General features: G+C 38.0%; 1 protein-coding gene across 4 annotated transcripts in view; it reads right to left on the bottom strand.

Moving 5' to 3' along the window:
- FAF1 (Fas associated factor 1) overlaps positions 1 to 27,822 on the bottom strand; it is a 502,843-nt gene that overhangs the window by 338,471 nt on the left and 136,550 nt on the right. For all 4 annotated transcript variants that reach the window (XM_043876171.1, XM_043876168.1, XM_043876169.1 and 1 more), the window contains one exon: positions 20,762 to 20,808. Coding sequence is in view for 3 of the 4 variants with exons in the window: in XM_043876168.1 (XP_043732103.1) it covers positions 20,762 to 20,808 (47 nt within the window). In the remaining variant the exon portion in view is untranslated. The remainder of the gene's footprint in view (positions 1 to 20,761; positions 20,809 to 27,822) is intronic.

The raw sequence follows: 27,822 nt of genomic DNA, 5'->3' as shown, positions 1-27,822 counted from the left end.
TACAGGTTTCTCAAGAGGCAGGTCAGGTGGTCTTCCCATCTCTTTCAGAACTTTCCACAGTTTATTGTGATCCACACAGTCAAAGGCTTTGGCATAGTCAATAAAGCAGAAATAGATGTTTTTCTGGAACTCTCTTGCTTTTTTGATGATCCAGCGGATGTTAGCAATTTGATCTCTGGTTCCTCTGCCTTTTCTAAAACCAGCTTGAACATCTGGAAGTTCACGGTTCATGTATTGCTGAAGCCTGGCTTGGAGAATTTTGAGCATTATTTTACTAGCATGTGAGATGAGTGCAATTGTGTGGTAGTTTGAGCATTCTTTGGCATTCCCTTACTTTGGGATTGGAATGAAAACTGACCTTTTCCAGTCCTGTGGCCACTGCTGAGTTTTCCAAATGTGCTGGCCTATTGAGTGCAGCACTTTCACAGCATCATCTTTCAGGATTTGAAATAGCTCAACTGGAATTCCATCACCTCCACTAGCTTAGTTCGTAGCGACCCTTGTATAGTCTTCTGTAATTTAGGAGCTAGGATGTCTGAAAAATTGTATTTTTCCTTTAAGGTTTCCTGATAGACTGTCGAATAGAGGATACTAGATAGAAATTAGTAACTAGGAGGAGGGCAAGAAAGATTTCCTTCTTCCTGTTTACATGCATTTCCATTAGCATCACCCCACAGCTTTCAGTCTCATGCTTTTTTCAGCATTCTTACAACCAGCTTCTTGTCATTCCCTCTGAGATACCAGTTAATGGCTAGACAATAAGCATCCCACAGAAGTCTGATCCTCCATTCCAAACAGCCCTTCTGAGATTTAAAGTTCTGTTAATTCCTTACACCTTCAAGTGGTAACTTCCCGAAGCAATTATTATACGTAAGTTACTTCAGTTTTACTTTTTTGCTCTTTTAGTCCTCCAAACCTGTTTAACTGATCATACATTGTGTGCTTAGTCATTCAGTCATGTCCGACTTTGAAACCCCATGGACTGCAGCCCACAAGGCTTGTGGAATTCTCCAGGCAAAAATACAGGATTCTTGGATTCTGAATTCATGGGATTCTCCAGGCAAGAATTCTGAAGTGGGTAGTCATTCATTCTCCAGGGGATCTTTCTGACCCACAGATCAAACCTGGGTCTCCTGCATTGCAGGCGGATTCTTCATCATCTGAATACCTCTGTTAAAAATACCCTAGAGTGTGGTTTCATTTTCTTGATAACGAAGGTGTCCCAGGAAACACAGGATTCAGGAACTGCCTTGATTATGGCCTTGACCTTCAATGCACTACTTAGCTCCTTGCCAATGGAAAATGGGATATTAGTGATCCAAGCCATACATTGGCATAATGATTAACTATCACTATTGAAACAAGTGCCTGAAGGAACCAAATGACAATCTGACCTGACCACTATGGTAGTAATAATGATAACAAGAACTATGAGCAGGCTGCTTCTGACTCCAAGGGAGAGCTTACATAACAGAATGACACACTAGGGGGGTTTTAACATTTCATTCATTCATGTTAAGAATGTTACAGAGTTTCTGAAGTGAAACTTTTAAAGAAGTTTCTTATTTCTTGTAACCAAAGGTATGATTCCCCTAAAAATCAGACTCAAAATTTAAGTTTTCAGCTTGCATAGCTATAGTGAAAGTTGAATATACATGCTTTTTAAGTCTCTCTTGTGAAAGTTAAGGCACTGTTGTGGAAGGAGTAAGGACCTAAGATGTGGAATGGGGATGAAAGTGAAAGTTGTTCAGTCATGTCTGACTCTTTGCGACCCCAGGGACTGCATAGGGGTCGTATCAGATCAGTTCAGTTCAGTCGCTCAGTCATGTCCGACTCTTTGAGACCCCATGAACTGCAGCACACCAGGCCTCCCTGTTCATCACCAACTCCCGGAGTTTACTCAAACTCATGTCCATTGAGTTGGTGATGCCATCCAACCATCTCATCCTCTGTCGTCCCCTTCTCCTCCTGCCCCCAATCACTTGCAGCATCAGGGTCTTATCCAATGAGTCAGCTCTTCTCATGAGGTGGCCGAAGTACTGGAGTTTCAGCTTCAGCATCAGTCCTTCCAATGAACACCCAGGACTGATCTCCTTTAGGATGGACTAGTTGGATCTCCTTGCAGTCCAAGAGACTCTCAAGAGTCTTCTCCAACACCACAGTTCAAAAGCATCAATTTTTCGGCGCTCAGCTTTCTTCACAGTCCAACTCTCAATAGGGACTGTACTCTCCAGGCCAGAATACTGGAGTGGGTAGCTGTTCCATTCTCCAGGGAATCATCCCAACCCAGGGATCAAACCCAGGTCTCCCACATGGCAGGAGGATTCCTGACCAGCTGAGCCACCAGGGAAGCCCAGAAAGTGCGGATACCTGAATGGATTCATATAAAGGTTGGAACTGTGAATCCCTTGAGTCTCTCTGAGCCTCTTTTGTAAGCAGAAACAGCTCCTCCTCCCATGGCTGAGAAGACTATTAATACTATTACCTGAGACAGTTCCCTTGAAAGTAGATGCCTATTCTTAAAACCTACCTCCACCATTCCTTACTACCTCTAAAGTTAGATGTAGGCATGCACCACAAAAACAAGTACAACATATTAACTGAGAAAAGATAGCTTATATCCAAAAGTAATCATACGATTTTGATAAATTATATCAGCAAAATCCTAGGGAATCATTGTGGAAATAAATTTGAAGTGAATTTGACAAAAAGAGTTTGGACAGGGCCAAATATAATATGTTTGCTTAAGCAGCTGTAAGAACCTCTAATAGTTTTCTTGTTCACTGAAGGAAACTTAAATCCCAAATGAGTCTACATATAATGAGGATGAAATGCCCTGGCAAAATGTAGAAGAAATCAAGATGCTTAGAAAAACATGAATGTTGGAGTGGATTGATTAATCATGTACAACATGAATATATACACATCATCCCACGATATTATCCATGAGGTCCCAGAGAACACTGCACTAAAGCATTGAAAAAACACATTAGTAAGGAAATCTATATCCTTGAAAAACTCTGTAGTAGCTGTCTTCTGTGGGTAGGGAACAAAACAGGTGTTTCAGGGCTAATGACACCACTGAAAAAGATTCCCTAATAGGCATGATGGGATCCCAAAGTGCAGAGGTCACACAGCAGAGTTCAACAAGTAAAAGGTGGAAGCAATGATGTTAATAGACAGCATGGATGAAAAGTAAGAATCAGGAGATTTCAACCTGCAGAAATCTTTAATAATACTTCATTGAATGTGGTACTTCTAAAGAAACAAAATTGAAAGCCAGTTGACTAAAATTACTTCATCTATAAACAGGAGAAACCTAGATCTGACAACCTAGATCCTAACTTCCATAACTACACTGGAGGGTCATAGTTACTCTCAGTTTCCAAACACAAAGTCCTTGGTCCCCTAAAGACAATGCAAGAAAGCCACCATAAGTATTGTAAAATTTCCTCTAAGAATTCCCCTAAGAGACCTGTAACTATTTACTAAGGGTTTGTGTACTGATTAAAGGAAAATCTAGATCTTTAGGAGATTACTAGATGCTAACTCTAATACTAATTCCAGGAATATAAAAATGGAAGATTACAGTGGTAAATGAAGTTTTGGCCTAAATCTAATCACACAAAGTTCATTTACTGTCTTCAACCTACCCTGCAGTTTTTTCCCCAGATCCCGATAGATAGCTCATATTGACTTCCTGATCCATGAAATCAGGGATATTGTGTAGGAGGAGAGAACAGGAACAACAACTCCTCCATACACTTTTTGTTTTAATTTGCAAGCACCATGACAAGCATTTTGCTTCCTCTCAGCACGGTAAACAATATGCCTTCACTGTCTTTTCCTGAAGATTACATCAACTCTTGCTCTTTGTCATAATAATCTAGCCTGGACAGATCTTGATCACCCAGGTATCCCACAAAACATTATAGTGATGGCAATGCAGACTGGCCCTGAAGCGCAAAAGTAGCAAGCATTTTGATGCTTTGGCAAGATACATGGGCAACTTCTCAGGTGGCTCAGACAGTGAAGCATCTGCCTACAATGCGGGAGACCTGGGTTCAATCCCTTGGTCGGGAGGATCTCCTGGAGAAGGAAATGGCAAACCACTCCAGTATTCTTGCCTGGAAAATCCCATGGACGGAGGAGCCTGGTAGACTACAGTCCATGGGGTCGCAAAGAGTCGGACACGACTGAGCGACTTCACTACTCACTACTATGGGCGTGCTAGACATTAGGAGATACACACCACAAAAATGCAGGGCCCTTCACCTTGGTGAAGTTTCAGGGTCCAGGGGTCAGAAGCCGGTTGCTGTACCTTATACTCCCATCAATGCCTAAGAGATATCTAAACTAACTGAGAAAGAAAAAATTTGGACTGGGAAAGGAAAAAATGATTATGTATAATATGCCGGTACCAACCAAAAATAAACTGCTGAAACATTACAACCCTAATCAAAGATATCCCTGAAGGACTTCCCTGGTGGTCCAGTGGTAATGAATCTGCCTGTCAATGCAAGGGACACAGGTTTGACCCCTGGTCTGGGAAGATCCCACATGCCTTGGAGCAACTAAGCCCAAGCACCACAACTACTGAGCTCATGTGCTACAACTACTGAAACCTGTGCGACTAGAGCCCATGCTCCCCAACAAGTGAAGCCATCACAATGAGCAGACCACACACTGCAACGAAAAGTAGCCCTACTCACAGCAACAAAGATGCAGCACAGCCAAAAATAAATAACAAATAAAATTTTTAAAAAGATGGAGTGAAAGTGAGGAGAACTTAAGGTTGTAACACAGGATGATCACTTCATTTAGACAGAGAAATAACCTGAGATACAAATCTACACTGAATCACATGAAGTAGTTAATGAATTGGCCAGTTGATCAGAACTTGGAAAACATAAAAAGAAAACTGACTCACACAAGAGTCTGAGGAAGAGGAATAGAAATGGATCATTTAGAGTGGACACAAAATGTGAATATATGTTATTGGGTGACTGCTGTCTATGAAAATTAAAGTACAAGTCGCTTAGTCATGTCCGACTCTTTGCAACCCCAGATACTAGTCCATGGAACTTTCCAGGCCAGAATACTGGAGTGGGTAGCCATTCCCTTCTCCAAAGGATCTTCCCAACCCAGGGATCAAACCCAGGTCTCCTGCATTGCAGACGGATTCTTTACCAACTGAACCACCAGGGAAGATATCCAGTTTTTTAAAAAAGGGGGGGACTCTCAACACAGATAAAATGGCATTGTTCTGCTGATGTCAGTGAGCTTTATTCATTTGTACCCCAGGACTATTCAATGCTTTAAGGTACAATCTGGCCATGCCAATAGGAGTGGAGGTTAGGCACAACAACATCAACTTACCCTCACAAGTCTGAATCTGGCTAGGGAATCTACAGAATGCCTAAACTGCAAACAAGAGACCAATATGGAGCCCTCAATACAACCCCATTCCTCAGGGGTCTGGTAATGGATCATTTCTACCATGGAGGGGGCAGTCAGTAATCTGTTCCTATCTAAAAAGACACTTTTCTGGATACATAGTTGATTCTCTGACAGCAGTGCTTCTGCCAGCACCACCATTCATGGATTTAAGGAATGCCTTATTGATCTATGGCTTTCCATGCAACACTGGCTCTAACCAAGGAGCTCACTTCACAGCAACAGAAGTTCAGCACTGGTATCACTGGCGTATACCATCACCCAGAAACAGCTAGCTTGATTTAACAGTGGAATGGTTGAAGATGGTCATGCAACAGATTGGGTATAGTTTCTGTGTCTGTTGCTCAGTTGTGTCTGATTTTTTGCAACCCTATGGACTGTAGCACACAAGGCTCCACTGTCCATGGGATTCTCCAGGCAAGAAAACAGGAGTGGGTAGCCATTTCCTTCTCCAGGGGATCTTCCCAACCCAGGGATCAAACCCAGGTCTCCTGCACTGCATGAGGCTTCTTTACCACCTGAGCCACCAGCGAAGCAGTCCTCAAAGTTTAAGGGCCCACCTTACAGGATGGTGTACGCTTTACATCAATGACCAAAACACAGTGATATGTCTCACTGCCAGGGAAAAAAATGCGTATGGGAATTAAGTGGTGGTATTAACTTATTATGCTAATAACTTAACCGAATTTTTGCTTCCTGCAACTTTGGGATCTGGTGGTTCAGAGATCACAGGATATAATGTTTCCACAGTATTTCTACAGTGTTAGAGTTTAGGAATACCACTTGGCCATGTTATACTCCTCAAGCTACCGAAACAGCCAACAAAGGAGGAGATACTAGCTGATATCTCCTGATAATCAAGGGAAAAAAGTCAAGATTGTTGCTACATGCAATAGACTATTTTCTAGGGTATACCCAAAATTAAGAGCTAATGGGAAACTACAACCAATTTTCTTCAAAAGTCCACTGAGGATACTAACTCTTCAAGAATGAATGTTTGACATGTCCCACCAAATAGAGAACCTTGACTATTTGAGGTACTGACAGAGAAGAGTGGAAGAACCAACCATGGCTATATGACCAGGAAACAGAAACAAGGACAGTAACAACATGTGTGCACACACACAAAATTCTGTTCTTACAGTTTACACACTGATCCTATCAACACTATCCTAGCAGTGACAGCACCATCAGTGGCACCCACTTTGTTTCAATCACTGATGTTAGCTTCTATTTTCTTTCAATACTTTGAAACAAACCTCTGCATCCTGTCAGAAATATCAGTATCAGCTGAGCAAGATTTCTTTCTCATGTCTGGTGCTAAAAGTTCCTAGGGTCCTTCTGAGCTCCAAAATTCTACTAACTTCAACCTCTCCCAAAATCTTTCTTTTTCCCCTCCAGTACAAGGAATGACCTTGTGCGCTTCAGTGGTCAATAGGGGGTTCTTCGGGGTAGCCTGTCCTAGAGCAAGCTCTCTGGAGTGGGTTCCACAGATCTGCCCCATACAGTCCCAGCTCTGCCCACCCTTCTCAGAGGATGCCACAGCTTTAAGTTTTCTCTGGCCCTAAGCTCCCTTCCTCATCCACCAGTAGAATACACCCCATCTGGGCCTAGTGGTGCAGTTTTTTCCTGCACTTGTTACATCCAGATTGTTTGAAGTATCCGTTTTTGGCTCTTTCAACCTACACCACATCTGTGTAACTATGCACCACATGAAAGACCCTCAGATTTGAAATTCCTAGTATGCTGCTTTTTTCTCTTTACCAAACCCTAACTCAAGGACACAGTTTAATATTTCTAATCCAAGCAGGCTATTTGGTATGTTTGCTGGGCACAAAGGACTTTTTTAAAAGTGATCACTTTAAAATTTCCTTATTAGCTATAATTTTTCTATTTCAAGATCAACAAAAAACATAATGAATTTACATTAGAGTTTCTTACTAGCAATCAAAAAAAGAGAGACAGAGAGGAAAAGAGGTCCAGTTAATGAATGATCTTATCAGTTGTGACTAATGTTCAATAGCATCCAAAGAGTGCAAAGGTATCCAAAACTGTTGCCTCAAAAACTATATTTGTAAATTTTTCATCTATGAAGACTTCAATCCTATAATCTGACCCTCTCACTACTCTAGTTAACCAATAATTTAAAAGAAGAAGAAAAAAAAAATATATACACACACACACACACTGACTGGTTAGGGAAACTCTATGGAGAAAACTATTTTAGATCTAAACTTCAACTAAAGTGTTGTTTTTATCCTTACTCAACTTTCCTCTACAAACCACACAGGTCCAAGGAAGACAGTGAACAAAGCAAAGCAAACAGAGACTCTAACCTTGTTATTTCCATTTTGAAAAGTTCACCCCTTGGTAAAACTTCTAGGTACAAGATAAATAAATAAAATGTGCCCTAAAGATAAATGTCTTAAAAAAAAAAAAAGCCAGATTTTTTAAAAATCTGGCATCAGAAAAGACAATAATAGAAACTAATTAGCCAAAATGGACAGTTTCTAAATCAGAAAACCTCAGCATCTACCTATTCTGAAAGCTATTTAGAATAATGCTCAAGATTTGAAAACAAACCTCTTCTCTAGGCTTCCTCAATGAATAAACAAAGAAACATACAGTACATATGTCTGGATCACAAAACAAAACAGTTGATAAATGCCATTCAATCAATGAGCAAAATTACACAGTATTAATTCAAAAAATTTTTAGAAAACACAACATATACTGGCCAAAAATACAAGTAATTTATTAGTGCATATTTTTAACAATAACTATCTCCAAAAATACTTTTTAAAAAGTGCAGAACAATATCCTGAATAAATAAAATATTTTACCAAGAAGGATTAAATATACATGTATATATTTGATGTTTGTTTATGAATAAATGAATGGTTTAGACTCTGACTGCTTTTAGTTCAGTCACTAGTTGAGTCCAACTCTTTCCGACCCCATGGACTGCAGCACGCCAGGCTTCCCTGTCCTTCACCAACTCCCGGAGCCTGCTCAAACTCATGTTCATCGAGTTGGTAATGTCATCCAACCATCTCATCTTCTGTCATCTTCTGCCTTCAATCTTTCCCAGAATCAGGGTCCTTTTCAACGAGTCAGTTCTTTGCATCAGGTGGCCAGAGATTGGAGTTTCAGCTTCAGCATCAGTCCTTCCAATGAATATTCGGGACTGATTTCCTTTAGGATTCACTGGTGTGATCTCCTTGCAGTCCCAGGGAATCTCAAGAGTCTTCTCCAACATCACAGTTCAAAAGCATCCATCTTCAGCGCTCAGCTTTCTTTATGGTCCAACTCTCACATCCATACACGACTACTGGAAAAACCATAGCTTTGACTAGACAGCCCTTTGTTGGCAAAGTAATGTCTCTGCTTTTTAAAATGCTGTCTAGGTTGGTCATAGCTTTTCTTCCAAGGAGCAAGCATTTTTTAATTTCATGGCTGCAGTCACCATCTGCAGTGATTTTGGAGCCAAAGAAAATAAACTCTGTCACTGTTTCCATTGTTTCCCCATCTGTTTGCCATGAAGTGATGGGACTGGATGCCATGATCTTAGTTTTCTGAATGCTGAGTTTTAAGCCAGCTTTTTCACTCTCCTCTTTCACTTTCATCAAGAGGCTTGTTAGTGGGGGGAGGAGCCAAGATGGCGGAAGAGTAGGACGGGGAGACCACTTTCTCTCCTACAAATTCATCAAAAGAATAACTGAACGCAGAGCAAACTTCACAAAACAACTTCTGATCGCTAGCTGAGGTCATCAGGCGCCCAGAAAAGCAGCCCATTGTCTTCGAAAGGAGGTAGGACAAAATATCAAAGATAAAAAGTGAGACAAAAGAGCTAAGGACAGAGATCCATCCCGGGAAGGGAGTCTTTAGAGGACGTTTCCAGACACCGGGAAACCCTCGCACTGGCAGGCCTGGGGGAAGTGTTTGAATCTAGGAGGGCAACCTGACTGAGAGGGAAACAATAAATAAAACCCACAGATTACGTGCCTAAAAGCAACTCTCAGCAGAAAAGTACCCCAGACACCCGCATCCGCCACCAGCAAGTGGGGGCGGCACGGAGAGGAGCAGGCGGCATTGCTTGGGGTAGGGTCTGGGCCTGAGTGCCCTGAGGACAATCGGAGGGAGCTTATGTGAGTTGCCAACTTGAACTGTGGGAGAGCAAAAGAGAGAGAGAAAATTAACAGGCCGGTTCCGGCGTTCGCAGAATAAAGAGACCGAGAAAGTCCAGAGAAGAGCTCGCAGGCTGCGGACCGGCCCAGACCCGCCGGAGGCGGGAGCAGGTCCCGGCGAGACACAGGGCGCAGGCACCCGACCGGCGCGGGCGGGGACTGGGGCTGGGGACGCGGAGAGCAGAAGGCGCATGCACCCGACTGGCGCCGGCGGAAACTGAGACTGGGACCGTGGAAGGGAGTGGGCGCGCCGCACCAGGGGAGAGTGCGTCTGTCAATCCCCTGGCTGCCTGGACCGCTCTGAGGGGGAAGGCACAAAGAACAGGCGCAGCCTTTTGTTCCGCGCTTTTGTGGAACACCTGAGGGCTGGAACCGCGCGCAGCGCAGGTCGCGCTCCATATAGAGCAGCCGGGAGCCTGAGCAGCGCAGAAGGAGAAAGCAGCGCCAGCCTCTCCCGGCAGCGCCAGCCCCTGCCCGCAGCGCGACAGAACTAGCTACCTGAATAAGAGTCCACCTCTGCCCGCCTGTGTCAGGGCGGAAATGAGGCTCTGAAGAGACCGGCAAACAGAAGCCAAATAAACAAAGGGAACCGCTTCAGAAGGGACCGGTGCAACAGATTAAAACCCCTGTAGAAAACACCGACTACACCGGAAGGGGCCTGTAGATATTGAGAAGTGTAAGCTGGAACGAGGAGCTATCTGAAACTGAGCCGAACCCACACTGACCGCAACAGCTCCAGAGAAATTCATAGATATATTTTTACTTTTTTTTTTAAGTAAGAAAAAAAAATTTATTTTTTATTTTTTATTTTTTCTATTTTATTTTCCTTTAAAATTCCCTATTACTCCCCCATTACTCCTTAACTTTCATTTTCATAGATTTTTACGATTTTTTTAATTAGGGAAATTTTTTTTTTCTTTTTTTTTTCTCTTTTCTCTTCTATTTTCTATTTTTCTTTTTCTCTTATTTCTTTTAAAGTCCTCTAGTACTCCTCTACTACTCTTTAATTTCCATTTTCAATACACTATAACCTTACCAAAAAAAAAAAAAAAAGAAGAGAAGCCCTATTTTTAAACTGAACTTCATATATATTTCTAAAATTTTTTGTGTGTGTTTTGGTTTTTGTTTTTAATATAGTATTTTTAAGAGTCTAACCTCTAACTCTAGATTTTTAATTTTTGTTTTTCAGTATATGATATAAATTGTGGACATTTAAGAATCCAATATTCAGTTCCCATTTTTATTCAGGAGTGTGTTGATTATTCTCTCCCAATCTTGACTCTCTGTTTTCTACCTCAGAACACCTCTATTTCCTCCTTTCTCCTTCTCTTCCCAATCCAATTCTGTGAATCTTTGTGGGTGTCTGGGCTATGGAGAACATTCTGGGAACAGACAACTACGTAGATCTGTCTCTCTCCTCTTGAGTCCCCCTTTTTCTCCTCCTGCTCATCTCTATCTCCCTCCTCCCTCTCCACTTCTTCATGTAACTCTGTGAACCTCTCTGGGTGTCCCTAACAGGGGAGAATCTTTTCGCCATTAACCTAGAAGTTTTATTATCAGTGCTGTATAGTTGGAGAAGTCCTGAGACTACAGGAAGAATAAAACTGAAATCCAGAGGCAGGAGACTTAAGCCCAAAACCTGAGAACACCAGAAAACTCCTGACTACATGGAACTTAAGTAATAAGTGACCGTCCAAAAGCCTCCATACCTACACTGAAACCAACCACCACCCAAGAGCCAATAAGTTTTAGAGCAAGACATACCACGCAAATTCTCCAGCAACACAGGAACATAGCCCTGAACGTCAACATACAGGCTGCCCAAGGTCACACCTAACACATAGACCCATCTCAAAACTCATTACTGGGCACTCCATTGCTCTCCAAAGAGAAGAAATCAAGTTCCACGCACCAGAACACCGACGCAAGCTTCCCTAACCAGGAAACCTTGACAAGCCAATCATCTAACCCCACCCACTGGGTAAAACCTCCACAATAAAAAGGAACCACAGACCTCCAGAATACAGAAAGCCCACTCCAGACACAGCAATCTAAACAAGATGAAAAGGCAAAGAAATACCCAACAGGTAAAGGAACATGAAAAATGCCCACCAAGTCAAAAAAAAGAGGAGGAGATAGGGAATCTACCTGAAAAAGAATTTAGAATAATGATAATAAAAATGATCCAAAATCTTGAAAACAAAATGGAGTTACAGATAAATAGCCTGGAGACAAAGATTGAAAAGATGCAAGAAATGTTTAATAAAGACCTAGAAGAAACAAAAAAGAGTCAATTAAAAATGAATAATGCAATGAATGAGATCAAAAACACTCTGGAGGGAACCAAGAGTAGAATAACGGAGACAGAAGATAGGATAAGTGAGGTAGAAGATAAAATGGTGGAAATAAATGAAGCAGAGAGGAAAAAAGAAAAAAGGATCAAAAGAAATGAGGACAACCTCAGGGACCTCTGGGACAATGTGAAACGCCCCAACATTCGAATCATAGGAGTCCCAGAAGAAGAAGACAAAAAGAAAGGCCATGAGAAAATACTCGAGGAGATAATAGCTGAAAACTTCCCTAAAATGGGGAAGGAAATAGCCACCCAAGTCCAAGAAACCCAGAGAGTCCCAAACAGGATAAACCCAAGGTGAAACACCCCAAGACACATATTAATCAAATTAACAAAGATCAAACACAAAGAACAAATTACTAAAAGCAGCAAGGGAGAAACAACAAATAACACACAAAGGGATTCCCATAAGGATAACAGCTGATCTATCAATAGAAACCCTCCAGGCCAGAAGGGAATGGCAGGACATACTGAAAGTAATGAAAGAGAATAACCTACAACCTAGATTACTGTACCCAGCAAGGATCTCATTCAGATATGAAGGAGAATTCAAAAGCTTTACAGACAAGCAAAAGCTGAGAGAATTCAGCACCACCAAACCAGCTCTTCAACAAATGCTAAAGGATCTTCTCTAGACAGGAAACACAGAAAAGTTGTATAAAGGTGAACCCAAAACAACGAAGTAAATGGCAACAGGACCACACCTATCAATAATTACCTTAAATGTAAATGGGTTGAATGCCCCAACCAAAAGACAAAGATTGGCTGAATGGATACAAAAACAAGACCCCTATATATGCTGTCTACAAGAGACCCACCTCAAAACAAGAGACACATACATACTAAAAGTGAAGGGCTGGAAAAAAATATTTCACACAAATGGAGACCAAAAGAAAGCAGGAGTCACAATACTCATATCAGATAAAATAGACTTTCAAATAAAGGATGTGAAAAGAGACGAAGAAGGACACTACATTATGATCAAAGGATTAATCCAAGAAGAAGATATAACAATTATAAATATATATGCACCCAACATAGGAGCACTGCAATATGTATGGCAAACGCTAACCAGTATGAAAGAGGAAATTAATAGTAACACAATAATAGTGGGAGACTTTAATACCCCACTCACAACTATGGATAGATCAACTAACCAGAAAATTAACAAGGAAACACAAACCTTAAATGACACAATGGACCAGCTAGACCTGATTGATATCTATAGGACATTTCACCCCAAAACAATCAACTTCACCTTTTTCTCAAGTGCACACAGAACCTTCTCCAGAATAGATCACATCCTGGGCCATAAATCTGGTCTTGGAAAATTCAAAAAAACTGAAATCATTCCAGTCATCTTTTCTGACCACAGTGCAGTAAGATTAGATCTCAATTACAGGAAAAAAACTGTTAAAACTTCAAACATATGGAGGCTAAATAACACGCTTCTGAATAACCAACAAATCATAGAAGAAATCAAAAAAGAAATAAAAATATGTATAGAAATGAATGAAAATGAAAACACAACAACCCAAAACCTATGGGACACTATAAAAGCAGTGCTAAGGGGAAGGTTCATAGCATTACAGGCTCACATCAAGAAACAAGAAAAAAGCCAAATAAATAACCTAACTCTACACCTAAAGCAATTAGAGAAGGAAGAAATGAAGAACCCCAGGGTTAGCAGAAGGAAAGAAATCTTAAAAATTAGGGCAGAAATAAATGCAAAAGAAACTAAAGAGACCATAGCAAAAATCAACAAAGCTAAAAGCTGTTTTTTTGAAAAAATAAACAAAATTGACAAACCATTAGCAAGACTCATTAAGAAACAAAGAGAGAAGAACCAAATTAACAAAATTAGAAATGAAAATGGAGAGATCACAACAGACAACACTGAAATACAAAGGATCATAAGAGACTACTACCAGCAGCTCTATGCCAATAAAATGGACAACTTGGATGAAATGGACAAATTCTTAGAAAAGTATAACCTTCCAAAACTGAACCAGGAAGAAATAGAAGATCTTAACAGACCCATCACAAGCAAGGAAATCGAAACTGTCATCAAAAATCTTCCAGCAAACAAAAGCCCAGGACCAGATGGCTTCACAGCTGAATTCTACCAAAAATTTAGAGTAGAGCTAACACCTATCTTACTCAAACTCTTCCAGAAAACTGCAGAGGAAGGTAAACTTCCAAACTCATTCTATGAGGCCACCATCACCCTAATTCCAAAACCAGACAAAGATGCCACAAAAAAAGAAAACTACAGGCCAATATCACTGATGAACATAGATGCAAAAATCCTTAACAAAATTCTAGCAAACAGAATCCAACAACATATTAAAAAAATCATACACCACGACCAAGTGGGCTTTATCCCAGGAATGCAAGGATTCTTTAATATCCACAAATCAATCAATGTAATACACCACATTAACAAACTGAAAGATAAAAACCATATGATTATCTCAATAGATGCAGAGAAAGCCTTTGACAAAACTCAATACCCATTTATGATTAAAACTCTCCAGAAAGCAGGAATAGAAGGAACATACCTCAACATAATAAAAGCTATATATGACAAACCTACAGCAAGCATCATCCTCAATGGTGAAAAATTGAAAGCATTTCCCCTGAAATCAGGAACAAGACAAGGGTGCCCACTCTCACCACTACTATTCAACATAGTGTTGGAAGTTTTGGCCACAGCAATCAGAGCAAAAAAAGAAGTAAAAGGAATCCAGATAGGAAAAGAAGACGTGAAACTCTCGCTGTTTGCAGATGACATGATCCTCTACATAGAAAACCCTAAAGACTCTTCCAGAAAATTACTAGAACTAATCAATGAATATAGTAAAGTTGCAGGATATAAAATTAACACACAGAAATCCCTTGCATTCCTATATACTAACAATGAAAAAACAGAAAGAGAAATTAAGGAAACAATACCATTCACCACTGCAACAAAAAAGAATAAGATACTTAGGAGTATATCTACCTAAAGAAACAAAAGACCTATACATAGAAAACTATAAAACACTAATGAAAGAAGTCAAAGAGGACAAAAACAGATGAAGAAACATACCATGCTCATGGATTGGAAGAATCAATATTGTCAAAATGGCTATTCTACCCAAAGCAATCTATAGATTCAATGCAATCCCTATCAAGCTACCAACGGTATTTTTCAGAGAACTAGAACAAATAATTTCACAATTTGTATGGAAATACAAAAAACCTCGAATAGCCAAAGTAATCTTGAGAAAGAAGAATGGAACTGGAGGAATCAACCTGCCTGACTTCAGACTATACTACAAAGCCACAGTCATCAAGACAGTATGGTACTGGCACAAAGACAGAAATATAGATCAATGGAACAGAGTAGAAAGCCCAGAGATAAATCCACAAACCTATGGACACCTTATCTTCGACAAAGGAGGCAAGGAGATACAATGGAAAAAAGACCATCTCTTTAACAAGCGGTGCTGGGATAACTGGTCAACCACTTGTAAAAGAATGAAACTAGAACACTTTCTAACACCATACACAAAAATAAACTCAAAATGGATTAAAGATCTAAATGTAAGACCAGAAACTACAAAACTCCTAGAGGAGAACATAGGCAAAACACTCTCCGACATAAATCACAGCAAGATCCTCTATGACCCACCTCCCAGAATATTGGAAATAAAAGCAAAACTAAACAAATGGGACCTAATTAAACTTAAAAGCTTTTGCACAACAAAGGAAACTATAAGCAAGGTGAAAAGACAGCCCTCAGATTGGGAGAAAAGAATAGCAAACGAAGCAACAGACAAAGGATTAATCTCAAAAATATACAAGCAACTCCTGCAGCTCAATTCCAGAAAAATAAATGACCCAATCAAAAAATGGGCCAAAGAACTAAACAGACATTTCTCCAAAGAAGACATACAGATGGCTAACAAACACATGAAAAGATGCTCAACATCACTCATTATCAGAGAAATGCAAATCAAAACCTCAATGAGGTACCATTACACGCCAGTCAGGATGGCTGCTCTCCAAAAGTCTACAAGCAATAAATGCTGGAGAGGGTGTGGAGAAAAGGGAACCCTCTTACACTGTTAGTGGGAATGCAAACTAGTACAGCCGCTATGGAAAACAGTGTGGAGATTCCTTAAAAAACTGGAAATAGAACTGCCATATGACCCAGCAATCCCACTTCTGGGCATACACACTGAGGAAACCAGATCTGAAAGGGACACGTGCACCCCAATGTTCATCGCAGCACTGTTTGTAATAGCCAGGACATGGAAGCAACCTAGATGCCCATCAGCAGATGAATGGATAAGGAAGCTGTGGTACATATACACCATGGAATATTACTCAGCCGTTAAAAAGAATTCATTTGAACCAGTTCTAATGAGATGGATGAAACTGGAGTCCATTATACAGAGTGAAGTAAGCCAGAAAGATAAAGAACATTACAACATACTAACACATATATATGGAATTTAAAAAGATGGTAACGACAACCCTATATGCAAAACAGAAAAAGAGACACAGAAGTACAGAACAGACTTTTGAACTCTGTGGGAGAAGGTGAGGGTGGGATGTTTCGAAAGAACAGCATGTATATTATCTATGGTGAAACAGATCTCCAGCCCAGGTGGGATGCATGAGACAAGTGCTCGGGCCTGGTGCACTGGGAAGACCCAGAGGAATCGGGTGGAGAGGAAGGTGGGAGGGGGGATCGGGATGGGGAATACGTGTAAATCTATGGCTGATTCATATCAATGTATGACAAAACCCACTGAAAAAAAATAAATAAAGGAAAAAAAAAATCACAGGAAAAAAAAAAAAGAGGCTTGTTAGTTCCTCTTCACATTCTGCCATAAGGGTGATGTCATCAGCATATCTGAGGTTATTGATATTTCTCCCAGCAATCTTGATTCCAGCTTCTGCTTCCTCCAGCCCAGCATTTCGCATTATGTACTCTGCATATAAGCTAAGCAGGGTGACAATATACAAGCCCTGATGTACTCCTTTCCCAATTTGGAACCAGTCCATTGTTGCATGTCTGGTTCTAACTGTTGCTTGGACCAACACACAGATTTCTCAGGAGGCAGGTAAGGTGGTCTGGTATTCCCGTCTCTTGAAAAATTTTCCATAGTTTGTTGTGATCCACACAGTCTAAGGCTTTAGCTTAGTCGATGAAGCAGAAGTAGATGTTTTTCTGAAATTCTCTTGCTTTTTCTATGATCCATCGGATGTTGGCAATTCGATCTCTGGTTCTGCTGCCTTTTCTAAATCCAGCTAGAACACCTGAAGTTCTCAGTTCACATATTGGTAAAGCCTCTCTTGAAGAATATTGAGCATTACTTTGCTAGCGTGTGAGATGAGTACAATTGTGCAGTAGTCTGAACACTCTTTGGCATTACCTTTCTTTGGGATTGGAATGAAAACAGACCTTTGCCAGTCCTGTGGCCACTGCTGAGTTTTCCAAATTTGCTAGCATATTGAGTGCAGCACTTACACAGCATCATCTTTTAGGATATGAAATAGCTCAGCTGGAATTCAATCACCTCCACTAGTTTTGTCCGTAGTGATGCTAACTAAGGTCCACTTGACTTTTCACTCCAGGATGTCTGGCTCTAGATGAGTGATCACACCATCATGGTTATCTGGGTCACTGAGATCTTTTTTATATAGTTCTTCTGTGTATTCTTGCTACCTCTTTACATGAGTTCAGATGTAGAAATTTTCTTTTTTTAATGTACCCGTAAGTTAAAGACAAACTTTTTTTTAATGCTTAAGGTATTATGTTAGGTACTTGACATAGTTTTCTTTATTAATGCCCATTAAAACCCTTAAGAACGAAATGCTCATATATCATAGATGAGGAAACTCAAGATTAGAAAATTTATAGATTCACCAAATGCCACAAATGTAATAGGTGGTAAGGTCTGGATTTTCTCATTTTAAAACCATGCTCTTTCCTGTATACCATTCTGTCCTCCTGAAGTTATTAATCTAGTCATAACTTTTAAGACTTTTTTTCCCTTGGGATAAAGTAGGTAAAATTTAATGGATATATATAGCATCTTTCTTCTACAGCTTTGTTTTTACAGTTATTATTTTAGTTGTAAGCAAGCATATCCTGTATTAGCAATGTATTTTTATTGTTGTTATTATTGTTAAATAAGCCTTGGAGGATGAGGCAGAAGACTTGCTTATGTTCCTGACTCCATCAACATCATGCTGTATTATCTAGTCAAATCACTCATGCCTTATTCTCTCTCCTTTAAAGTGAGAGATAATAATACTGCATTTACTTGCTTACAACTGAAATAGTGAGTGTAAAAACAAATCTCTAGAAGAAAGATGCTATATACATGCATTAAATTTTTACTTCTTTACCCCAAGGAAAAAATTCTTAAAAGTTATGACATGACTAGATTACAGACCTTCAAGAGGCCAGATAGGTATAAAATAAAGAGCATGGTTTTTAAAATGAGAAAATCCAGACGTCACCACCTACTACATTTGTGGCCTTCAGTGAACCTATAAATTTTCTAATCTTGAGTTTCCTCATCTATGAAATATGAGCATTTACTTCTTAAGGGTTTTAATGGGCATTAATAAAGAAAATCATATCAATTACATAGCAAAATACCTTAAGCATAAAAAATTTCTTTGCCTTGAACTTACGGATACATAAAAAAAAATTCCCACTTTTAAACAAATGTGAACATCTGATTTCAAGAAAAACTATAAAGTACAGAGATCAGGTTCTTTTCCCCAAAATAATTTACATATTTAAAAAAAAACCCTCTTCTTAGTAGCTCTTTTCTCTGTTGAGGTATAAACTGACAAATTGAGGTAGTTGTTTTCACAGACTATCGTCAATTTATTACAAAATTCAAACACATAAAACAAAGATTCTTTTAAACTGCCTACATATACCATTCCTAGCATCGTATCTTACACTTTCAGTGTTAAATCCATGAGAAAGTACAAAGAGCTCTCTTTCATTTCCTCTGGTCACAGACATATAAGAAGAATTTTCAGTTCTGTCAAATCCACAGTGATTTGAAAACTAAAGAACAAAGTTAGGAAGGAAAATAGTTGAAAACTATTACTTTCTTCTGTGGACATATGATTCATTCCCTTAACAAGCAAACAAATCAAAATAAAACCCACTCTGATGAAAGTTAAACCCCAAATATTATAGTAACTTTATTAGAAACCAATTCAGTACTGAATTTCTAGCTATAAATATATATTAAGCAAAAAGTATCTTCTGTGACAGGAAGTTGGGATGTTTCCAGGGATGAGGGAATTTCTACAGTTCACCTCTAGCAAATACTATTAATTATAAGATATATCCAATATGTACTCAGACCTAGCAGCTGAATCCACAAGGGTTTAGCAAGCAAAAATTTTGGCACAAAAAGTGACATAACATTTACTCAAGAATAAAACTGGAGCCATATTTAGCAGTCTAAAACTTTCTAAACCAAGGGGAAAAAATAATCTTGAAGGAAGCTCTTGTAATCATCTGGTTTGCTTTCTAGACAAGGGTTTCAATAGAATCGTATGCTTGTGAACTAAAAAAAAAAAAAAAAAAAACTGAACAAACCAACAAACAAAAATTTGGTACAGACTGTGGAAATCAGTCACATTTACTCTGGATGAAATTCTGATAGTCTTCCAAAAAAAAGAGAGAGTGGGGAATAGGTCTGTTTATCACTGCTTTGACCTAAAAACCATTAATCACAAAGGGTGGTACAGGTATCAGAATTTTTCTTCCTTTCTAAATATACACAGTTTCCTATAAAGTACAGCACATTCTGCAGTTCATGGTGAATTTTTTGTGTTTTTGCAACAGCACTTTTCTTCCTCTCCAAAACAACCTCATTCCTAGTCTGCTGTTTCTGTTTGCCTCATCTGCACTTAGCAGATCATGCTTCAGTGACTTAGAAATCCCAGCCACCAAAACTCAAGCCAAAGTTTGAACTGCAAGGAGAGAGGAGGGGTAGGGGGAATCAAGTAATTAAACTATACTTGGAAGGGAGAATCGTTTACCTCCTATGACTTTATAATGTGCTCTCTTAATCCACAACCAGTCGCCAATTTTAAGAAAAGAAAGTTATAAATTTATTTTTAGTTTAAGGAATTATTTTGTAACTACTATAGTTCTCTTGGCATCATCTTCCAATTTTACCTTTTGGCAATGACACAAAACCACGAAGACTATTCCACATGTTTTACAGTGGATACTTCAGGCAAAATAGTTTAAAGCTCTGGGAAGTTTCATTATTAAGGACTTACTCAAATTGTTGCAAATTAACAAAAATTTAATTTAGAAACCAAAGAGAAGGGGAAAAAAAAAGAATTAGTAAGGTTGGAGATAAGCCTGTATAGTTAAATGATAACCATGCCCTGGAGTTACTGAGCCATGTCTGATTTTCTCACTACTAACAGCTTGAAGGATTCAATGCCTTTCATCTTATGAATTAGAAGATGACCTTGAAAAGTTTTCCTAAAAATAAAATCATCTTTAAAATTGGTATCACTCAATCTGAAATAACATTACACAGTTAAACACTAGAGACTTTCAGAAATTAATATAACTAATCAAATGTCTGAAAGAAGAACAATTATATCAATAACTTTAAACACCAAAGATCAAATGCTCTATGAAAAAGTGAAACAAAAAAAAATTAACCACTGTCTCTTTTTTGCTTTAAATTCTCATCATCTTATAACATACCTTTGCAGAATGCCGTTTTCCTGGGGTATTACACCATTAATAGCTGCCTGTAAACAAAAAACAGAGAAGACATTTAAGGAAATAGAAAAATGCTCAGGGGTGGAGTGTAATGGGGTGGAAAACATTATAAAGAAAAATAAGTATACTTTGAAATTTTAAACAAAATACTAGGTGTTTCCTCAGTGATAAAAAAAATTTTCTATTTAATATTTTTATACATCTCTATAATAAAACTGTATTTTAGAGAATTTTTTTAAATGCATTTGGCATATAATATTCCCAAATCTTGAGTCTTAAAAGCTTAATTCCACAGTCCTCATTCAGGCAAAACACCCACAAAATGAAGGATGTTTAAGGATGTTAGAACAAGTAAAATCAGTACCTTAAAGTTATCTCTCAATATTATTTCCTTCCTCAGATTGAGAGGAGAAAGATACAGAATCACAAATGAAAACTGCCAAGAATTTTTAAATTTGCTCAGGAATTAAAATTCATTGTGTTGTTACAGTCATTATTCCTAAAGAAAAGAACAATCAGGAAAAAAAAATGTAGGGGCATAAGGTGTCTAACAAACACACCACAATTGTATCAGGTTACAAAAGGAGCAGAAGCATCACTGGGGAAGTCTCCTTACATAAAACATTTCTGAAATTGGTCTCTAAGCTAACAAGTCACCAGTTACTTAAGATATAGAACAAATGTGACATGATATAGACATTTTTAAAGACTACTAAGCAAACAGGTTGTTACATCCTGGATTGTGGGCAGATCATTACAGGATAATAAAGAAGATTCTCTGAAGGTTTACAAAATTATACCATTGAATAGAAGCAATGTAGAGTATAAGACACTTGCTATGAATTTTCAAAGTTTTAATGCTTCACAGGCAAAATTCAAAGAAATACACATATTAATATAGATAGTGGAACCCTGACAACTCTGGAGGCTCATAAATCCTTTGAGTCAAGCAAACCCTAAAATCAGTTCTGAAAGCCACAAATTCAATAGAAGCATCTCTTCCTGGTGCCAGGTCAATTATCCCTTTTCTGTTGACAGCAATGGTTCCACATACAAATATCTTCTTTGTTAAAAAACAGAAAATGGTAAAAGAATGTTCTCTGATGTTGGAAAAGAAACAAAATACCAGAGTTTGGAAAGATTTTGTTCAAATTTTCACTAGAGAATGCCAAGGTATAATGGAAAGAACACTAAGGATTTATAAAGTCCAAAGTTTGAATCTAGATTCCCCCACTTATTGCTTTGATGACCTTAGTATATATTCTCCATTCACTGAACTTCCTTGAGCCACAGTTTCCTCATCTGTATGAGTAAACACTACATCTTCAGTCAAAGTGGACTTGCCTTTTTGTTCCTTAAAGGCATCAAGTTTTTATATCTTGGGGCCTTTTAAGATACTGTATCTACTTGGAATGCCCTTTTCCCTACTGCCTGTCTGGCTGAATCTTAATTAATCATCCTGGCTTCTAGAATGGAAAAAATTCCATTCAACAATTAATTTTACCATGAGAAGTTCTGGTAATATCCAAAAGGAGACAAAAAGTAATTTTAAAATTACCTATCTTTAAATTAAAAATCAGAGCTAGATTAAGAAAAACATCTGTTTAAAGGCAAATGAAGCTCTGGAAATATTTTAATTCCCTCCCTCTCCTCCTTCTTTGGTGAAGAGAAGTGAGACAAACAGAATCCTGGGGAATTCATATATGTAAGAAAAAGAGAAGAGAAAGCTAAAACCAAAACCAAAACAATAAAAATGGAAGGGTTAGAAAAGAGGGGAAAGAGTAGGTATATGTCATAGAGAGGGCAACAAAGATACAATAAAGAGGGATTAGACAAAATTAAAAAAAATGAAGTCAGTCTAATATGAGGCCTAATAAGAGACTGTTAGACATATGTGAAAACAGTTTTGGTAAAAATATTATAAAGGCTAAGAAATATATAGGAAATAAGAAAGTATAACTGATCTTGAAACAACACAAAAAGTAAAAATATAGGACCTGCAAGAAGAATGGCTACAATAAAATTTTGTGTTTAAAAAAAAAAAAAAAGGAATAGTGATTTATTGAGTTCAAAGAGAATTCGTTAGAAAAGGGAACAGTAAAGAATGAAGAAATAAAGAGTAAAATTAAAAGTTCAGTTCAACAAACTTAACAAATGCCTATTCATTTCCAGGCACTATGCTAAGCTATGGGAATGCCTGGGATCTATCTAGGGCTCAGGAGAGCACAGACAGAAAGAATACCTTTAGGAAAGAGACTAGATTTAGAAAAACCTACATTAGAGACTGGGCTTCCTTAGTGATCTTCATCAGACTGCAATATGTTTCAAAAACAGCATCTTGCCTTGATCTAGGTTTTGGTAGTTTGAAAATCCATTTTGGTATAACTATTATTGCTTTTATGCCATTATGTCAATGACATTTTTAATCCACTAATTTACCACAATTAGAATCCAGCTTCTAAATTCTCTTTAGCAAAACTTGATGACACTTGAAACATCATTTCTCAGAGTCCACTGGAAGATAGGTGAGGTTATGTTTTAAGTATAATGGAAGTCAAGGTCAGAGGTGGCTGTAAGAAATATTCTCATCTTCAGCTTTAACAGATGGAGAAAATGATGACAGTCATGGTGGGCCTTAGACCTTTTTGGGGATGGGAAACAGCAAAATTCCTGTAGATAGTTTTACATTGTCAGATATGAAAGAAAAACGAGCCACTGGTAAACTGAAGGATTATAAAACTATGGCATCCAATAAATAAATAAATTTACAGCATCTAATGCAAATCATCCCCTACACATACAGTAAATCTTGGCTTTGGGTTTCTTTATATTTAAGAAAATGCTAATAAGATTTCTTCAGAGGGGAGGGAGATGATATTATCCAAAAACTTCAACTTCTGAGTAAAAGAGATGCAGCAATAATAAAGGTAGCTAACATTATGTATTAACAGTTCTTACTAGGTGTTATGCACTCTCTAGGTGCTTTACTTTGTGTGTGTGTGTGCGCGTGTGTGTGTGTGAGCTTGAATGTGTGCGCGCACGCGTGGCTCAATCATGTCTGACTCTTTACAACCCCGTGGACTATAGCCTACCAGGCTCCTCTGTCCACGGAACTTTTCAGGCAAGAATACTAGAGTAGGTTACCATTTCCTACTCCATGTACTATTACCTACCAGGCTCCTCTTGCTTGGAATTTTCCAAGCAAGAATACTAGAGTGGGTTGCCATTTCCTACTCCAGAGGATCCTCCCGACCCAGGGATACAACCCTCATTTCTTTTATCTCCTGCATTGGCAGGCTCAAACTAAATCATTCAACTTTCATATTACTCCCTCATTTTACAAATGAGGATACCAAGAAAACACAGTAGAAAATGATAGGCAAAAGATAAAAGAAAAAAATGATGAATATAAAATTTTTTTAAAAATGTTTGCTCTTTGAAAGACACCATTAAGAAAATGAAAAGGTAAACCACAGACTGGGAAAAGTATTTGCTATATATATATGTCTGAGAAGGGATTTATATTCAGAATATTAAAAAAAAAATTCTTATGACTCAAAAATGACAAATAATAAGATTTGAACAGAAAAGTCTCAAAAAAAGATGTATGAACAGCCAATAAGCACATAAAAAGCTGTTCAAATTAAACAGTCATCAGAGAAAGGTAAATTAAAACCATGGTAAATGACCACCACATACCTATTAAAATGGCTAAAATTAAATCAGATGATACAAGTTTGGACAATAATGTTGAACAATAGGAAGTCCCATATATTGTATAATCACTTTCAAAATTGTTTTGTATATAAAGGTAATAAACATATAAGCTAGCAATATTACTCTTAAGTATTTACCCAAAAGAAATAAAAACATATTCCCCAAACAAAACAAAAACTTGCATACTATAATATTCATAGCAGCTTTAATCACAATTCCCAATAAATGGAAGTAGCCCAAATGCCCAACAATAGGCAAATGTTGCTTGGGGTATAACACATTGTCTGGATACAATGGAATACTACCCAGCAATTAAAAAAAAAAAGAACATACTACAAATACTTTCAACTATACGGGTATATCTCAAAAACATGATGCTAAATGAAATCAGACACACACAAGAAAATACTACATGATTTCGTGTATATGAAATTCTAGGAAAAACTAACTTAATCTCTAGTAAAAGGCGGCAGATCATGGGTTGCTTAGGGTGGATGGGGAATGACACAGCATTAACAATAGAACAATTAAGGGATAATGACTTTAGTGGTGGTAGTAATATAGATTCACACAAAACTCATCAAATTGTACATTTAAAATGGGTCCAATTTACCATCAATAAACTTAATTTTTGAAAAAGAACAACAAAGAAATCTGCTTCAAACACACTAAAATGGGTGAAATTAAAAAGACTGACGTCACCAAATGGCGGTGAGGATTTGAAGCACAGGAACTCACACGCTGCTGATGGCACAACTACTTTGGAAACAGTTTGACAGTTTCATATATAAAGTTAAACAAACACTTAACATACAATACCACTTAGGAATCCATCCAAGAGAAATAAAAACATGTCCAATAAATACTAGAATACAAATATTCATAGCCACTTCATTCATAATACCAAAACACTAGATACAAGCAAAAATGTCCTTTAGCCAATGAATAAGCAAGACTGTGGCATATTCACACAAAGGACTGTTATTCAATAATAAAAATGAACTTCTAATACCTGCAGCAATATTGATGAATCTCATAAATATCATGTCAAGTAAACAATGCCAGACACAAAGACTACATACTACAGGACTCCTTTTACATGAAGTTTTAGAACAGACAAAACTTTCAAAATGTAGTAATACAAATCAAATCAGTGACTGCCTGAAACAGGGTTAGGAGTTACTGAGGAGAAAAGAAAAGATTTTCTAATGACAGAAATCTTAAACGGATGGGAACTGGACACACGATGAATACATAAACAATGTAAACATCACCAAAACTCATACAACTGTATACAATTAAAGTTTGCATATACATATAAATTAGTCATTTTCAAAGCTGATTTAACAAAAGAACAATAAAACTCTAATTCAGTCTCATGGAACACTAGAAAAATGTCATCTCAGACGTATATATTGTCCCATTAGCTATTATTGTACCCTATCTGTGGTTTGTACCCACCCATCATCACCTCCCTCTTTACTTTTGATTAAGATCATCTGTTTCCTTTAGAGAACTACACATGCCTCATCCCATGTGATACTGAAAATGTGTTAATCATGGTGACCCAATTTAGACCAATCAGGCTCTCCTGGGAATGTGGATCTTGAACGAGTAACTAACTGGTTGAAGCTGTGTCCTGACAATAGTGCTCAGAGGCACTTTTCACAATAAGCTTCTGACGGAGCAATTCTGTTTACTAATTGTCCTAAGACTTGGTTGTTCAAGCTTTCTTTCAAATATGCGAGCAACCTTCCAATAAACCCTGCTTCTTATTCTCCCTAATTCTACTTTGCAGTCAAAGACTGATAAACCAAGATTCAATGAGGTTACATGACAAACTCAATACACATTAAGTTATAGATCACCATTTTTCCAGTCTTCAACAACTGTCAGTATTATTAGCTTAATTCTTGTAGCAGCCTCCTCAGCTGGTCAATCTCCAAATTAACTATTGATTACAAATCAGTGAAACTAAATACATTTCAAATACAAGAATCTATAAACAAGTAGAAAAAGAAAACCTGTTAAATTTTAAAATTTATGAAAACAGAAATGACATATACATTTTCATTATATAATCATACACACACACACACACAATCTCCAGATAGACTAGTATAGGCGACTCTGTATATTCTACATGTTTGGGAAGCCTGTGAACTAGGGTAATAATTATGATCATAATATTAGCATTGTTTCCATCTCTTGAAAATACTTAGAGTATAAAAAATGCTTTCTAAATTAGCGCACTTTTGTTAAACTTGAAATCATTACTCTACGGTATGTCAGATTTCAGGTATTTTCAAAATATCTTAATAATAGGTGCCAGATCCACAAAGTACTTGTATTTTAGCATTCACAACTCTGATCTTGCCATCAAATGAATTCCTCCAACAAAATCCAGGCTTTGTCTTCCCCATTATCAAGGCAGTGTTTTAGACACTGGAAGGAATACAAGGATGACAGACACATTGCTCCCAAGGTGACCAGTTAAAGAAACAATTAATGGCAGTCCAACCTGAGAGACAGTATGGAATTTAGAAAGGAAGGAATGCCTATTATTGATTAATACAGCTCAAGACCCAGACCTGAATCATTGTCTCCAAGAAAATTTAACTGACTCACACTACGTTTTTCTCAATTTTTCCATTGTGTTGTACTTACATAGCAATCATTCATCATATACATGCATTTGAATACTCCATTCTTTCACTCCACCATTAACCCATTCAACAAATATTTAATTATTAACTTGGAACTATTCTAAACACTAAGGAAATGACTGTTATGAATAAGACACAATCATTCTCCTCTCATGTTCTGCCGTAAGTTGAGCCAATGAAAAATTTTGAAAAGATCATCATTCTACAGCTCTGAATTGTGGAATTTTCACCTCTGACCTTGTACGGGGGGAAAACATGCTCCTTCCCCTGTGTCTCCTCTACTCTCAAGAGTCTACCACAACTCTACTTCATTTCTGACGGCATCTGTGTAGATTTGATATACATCAAGCAATTCTTTAATACCAGGAAAGTATCCATATAACTTAAGTCTGACACCATCTTCCTGAAGATAGATCCCACAAGTTAAGGGTTCAGTCCCACAAGACAGTTTCTACTTCAGATGCTAATCACAATTGCAAGTTGTCATCTGTGCTTCTGATCAAACGTCTATAAATCAGAGGTTTCCATGATCCTCTCCTTGATTCAATTAATTTGCTTAAGTGGCTCACAGAAATCAAGCAAAGGTTTTACTTACTAGATCACTAGATTATTATAAAAGGATATAACTCAAGAACAGCCAGATGGAAGAGATGCATAGAG

This window comes from Cervus elaphus, chromosome 20, assembly GCF_910594005.1.
Source record: "Cervus elaphus chromosome 20, mCerEla1.1, whole genome shotgun sequence".
Classification (NCBI taxonomy): domain Eukaryota; kingdom Metazoa; phylum Chordata; class Mammalia; order Artiodactyla; family Cervidae; genus Cervus; species Cervus elaphus.
Note: the sequence above shows the minus strand (reverse complement) of the source record. Positions and strands in the feature narration are given on the sequence as shown.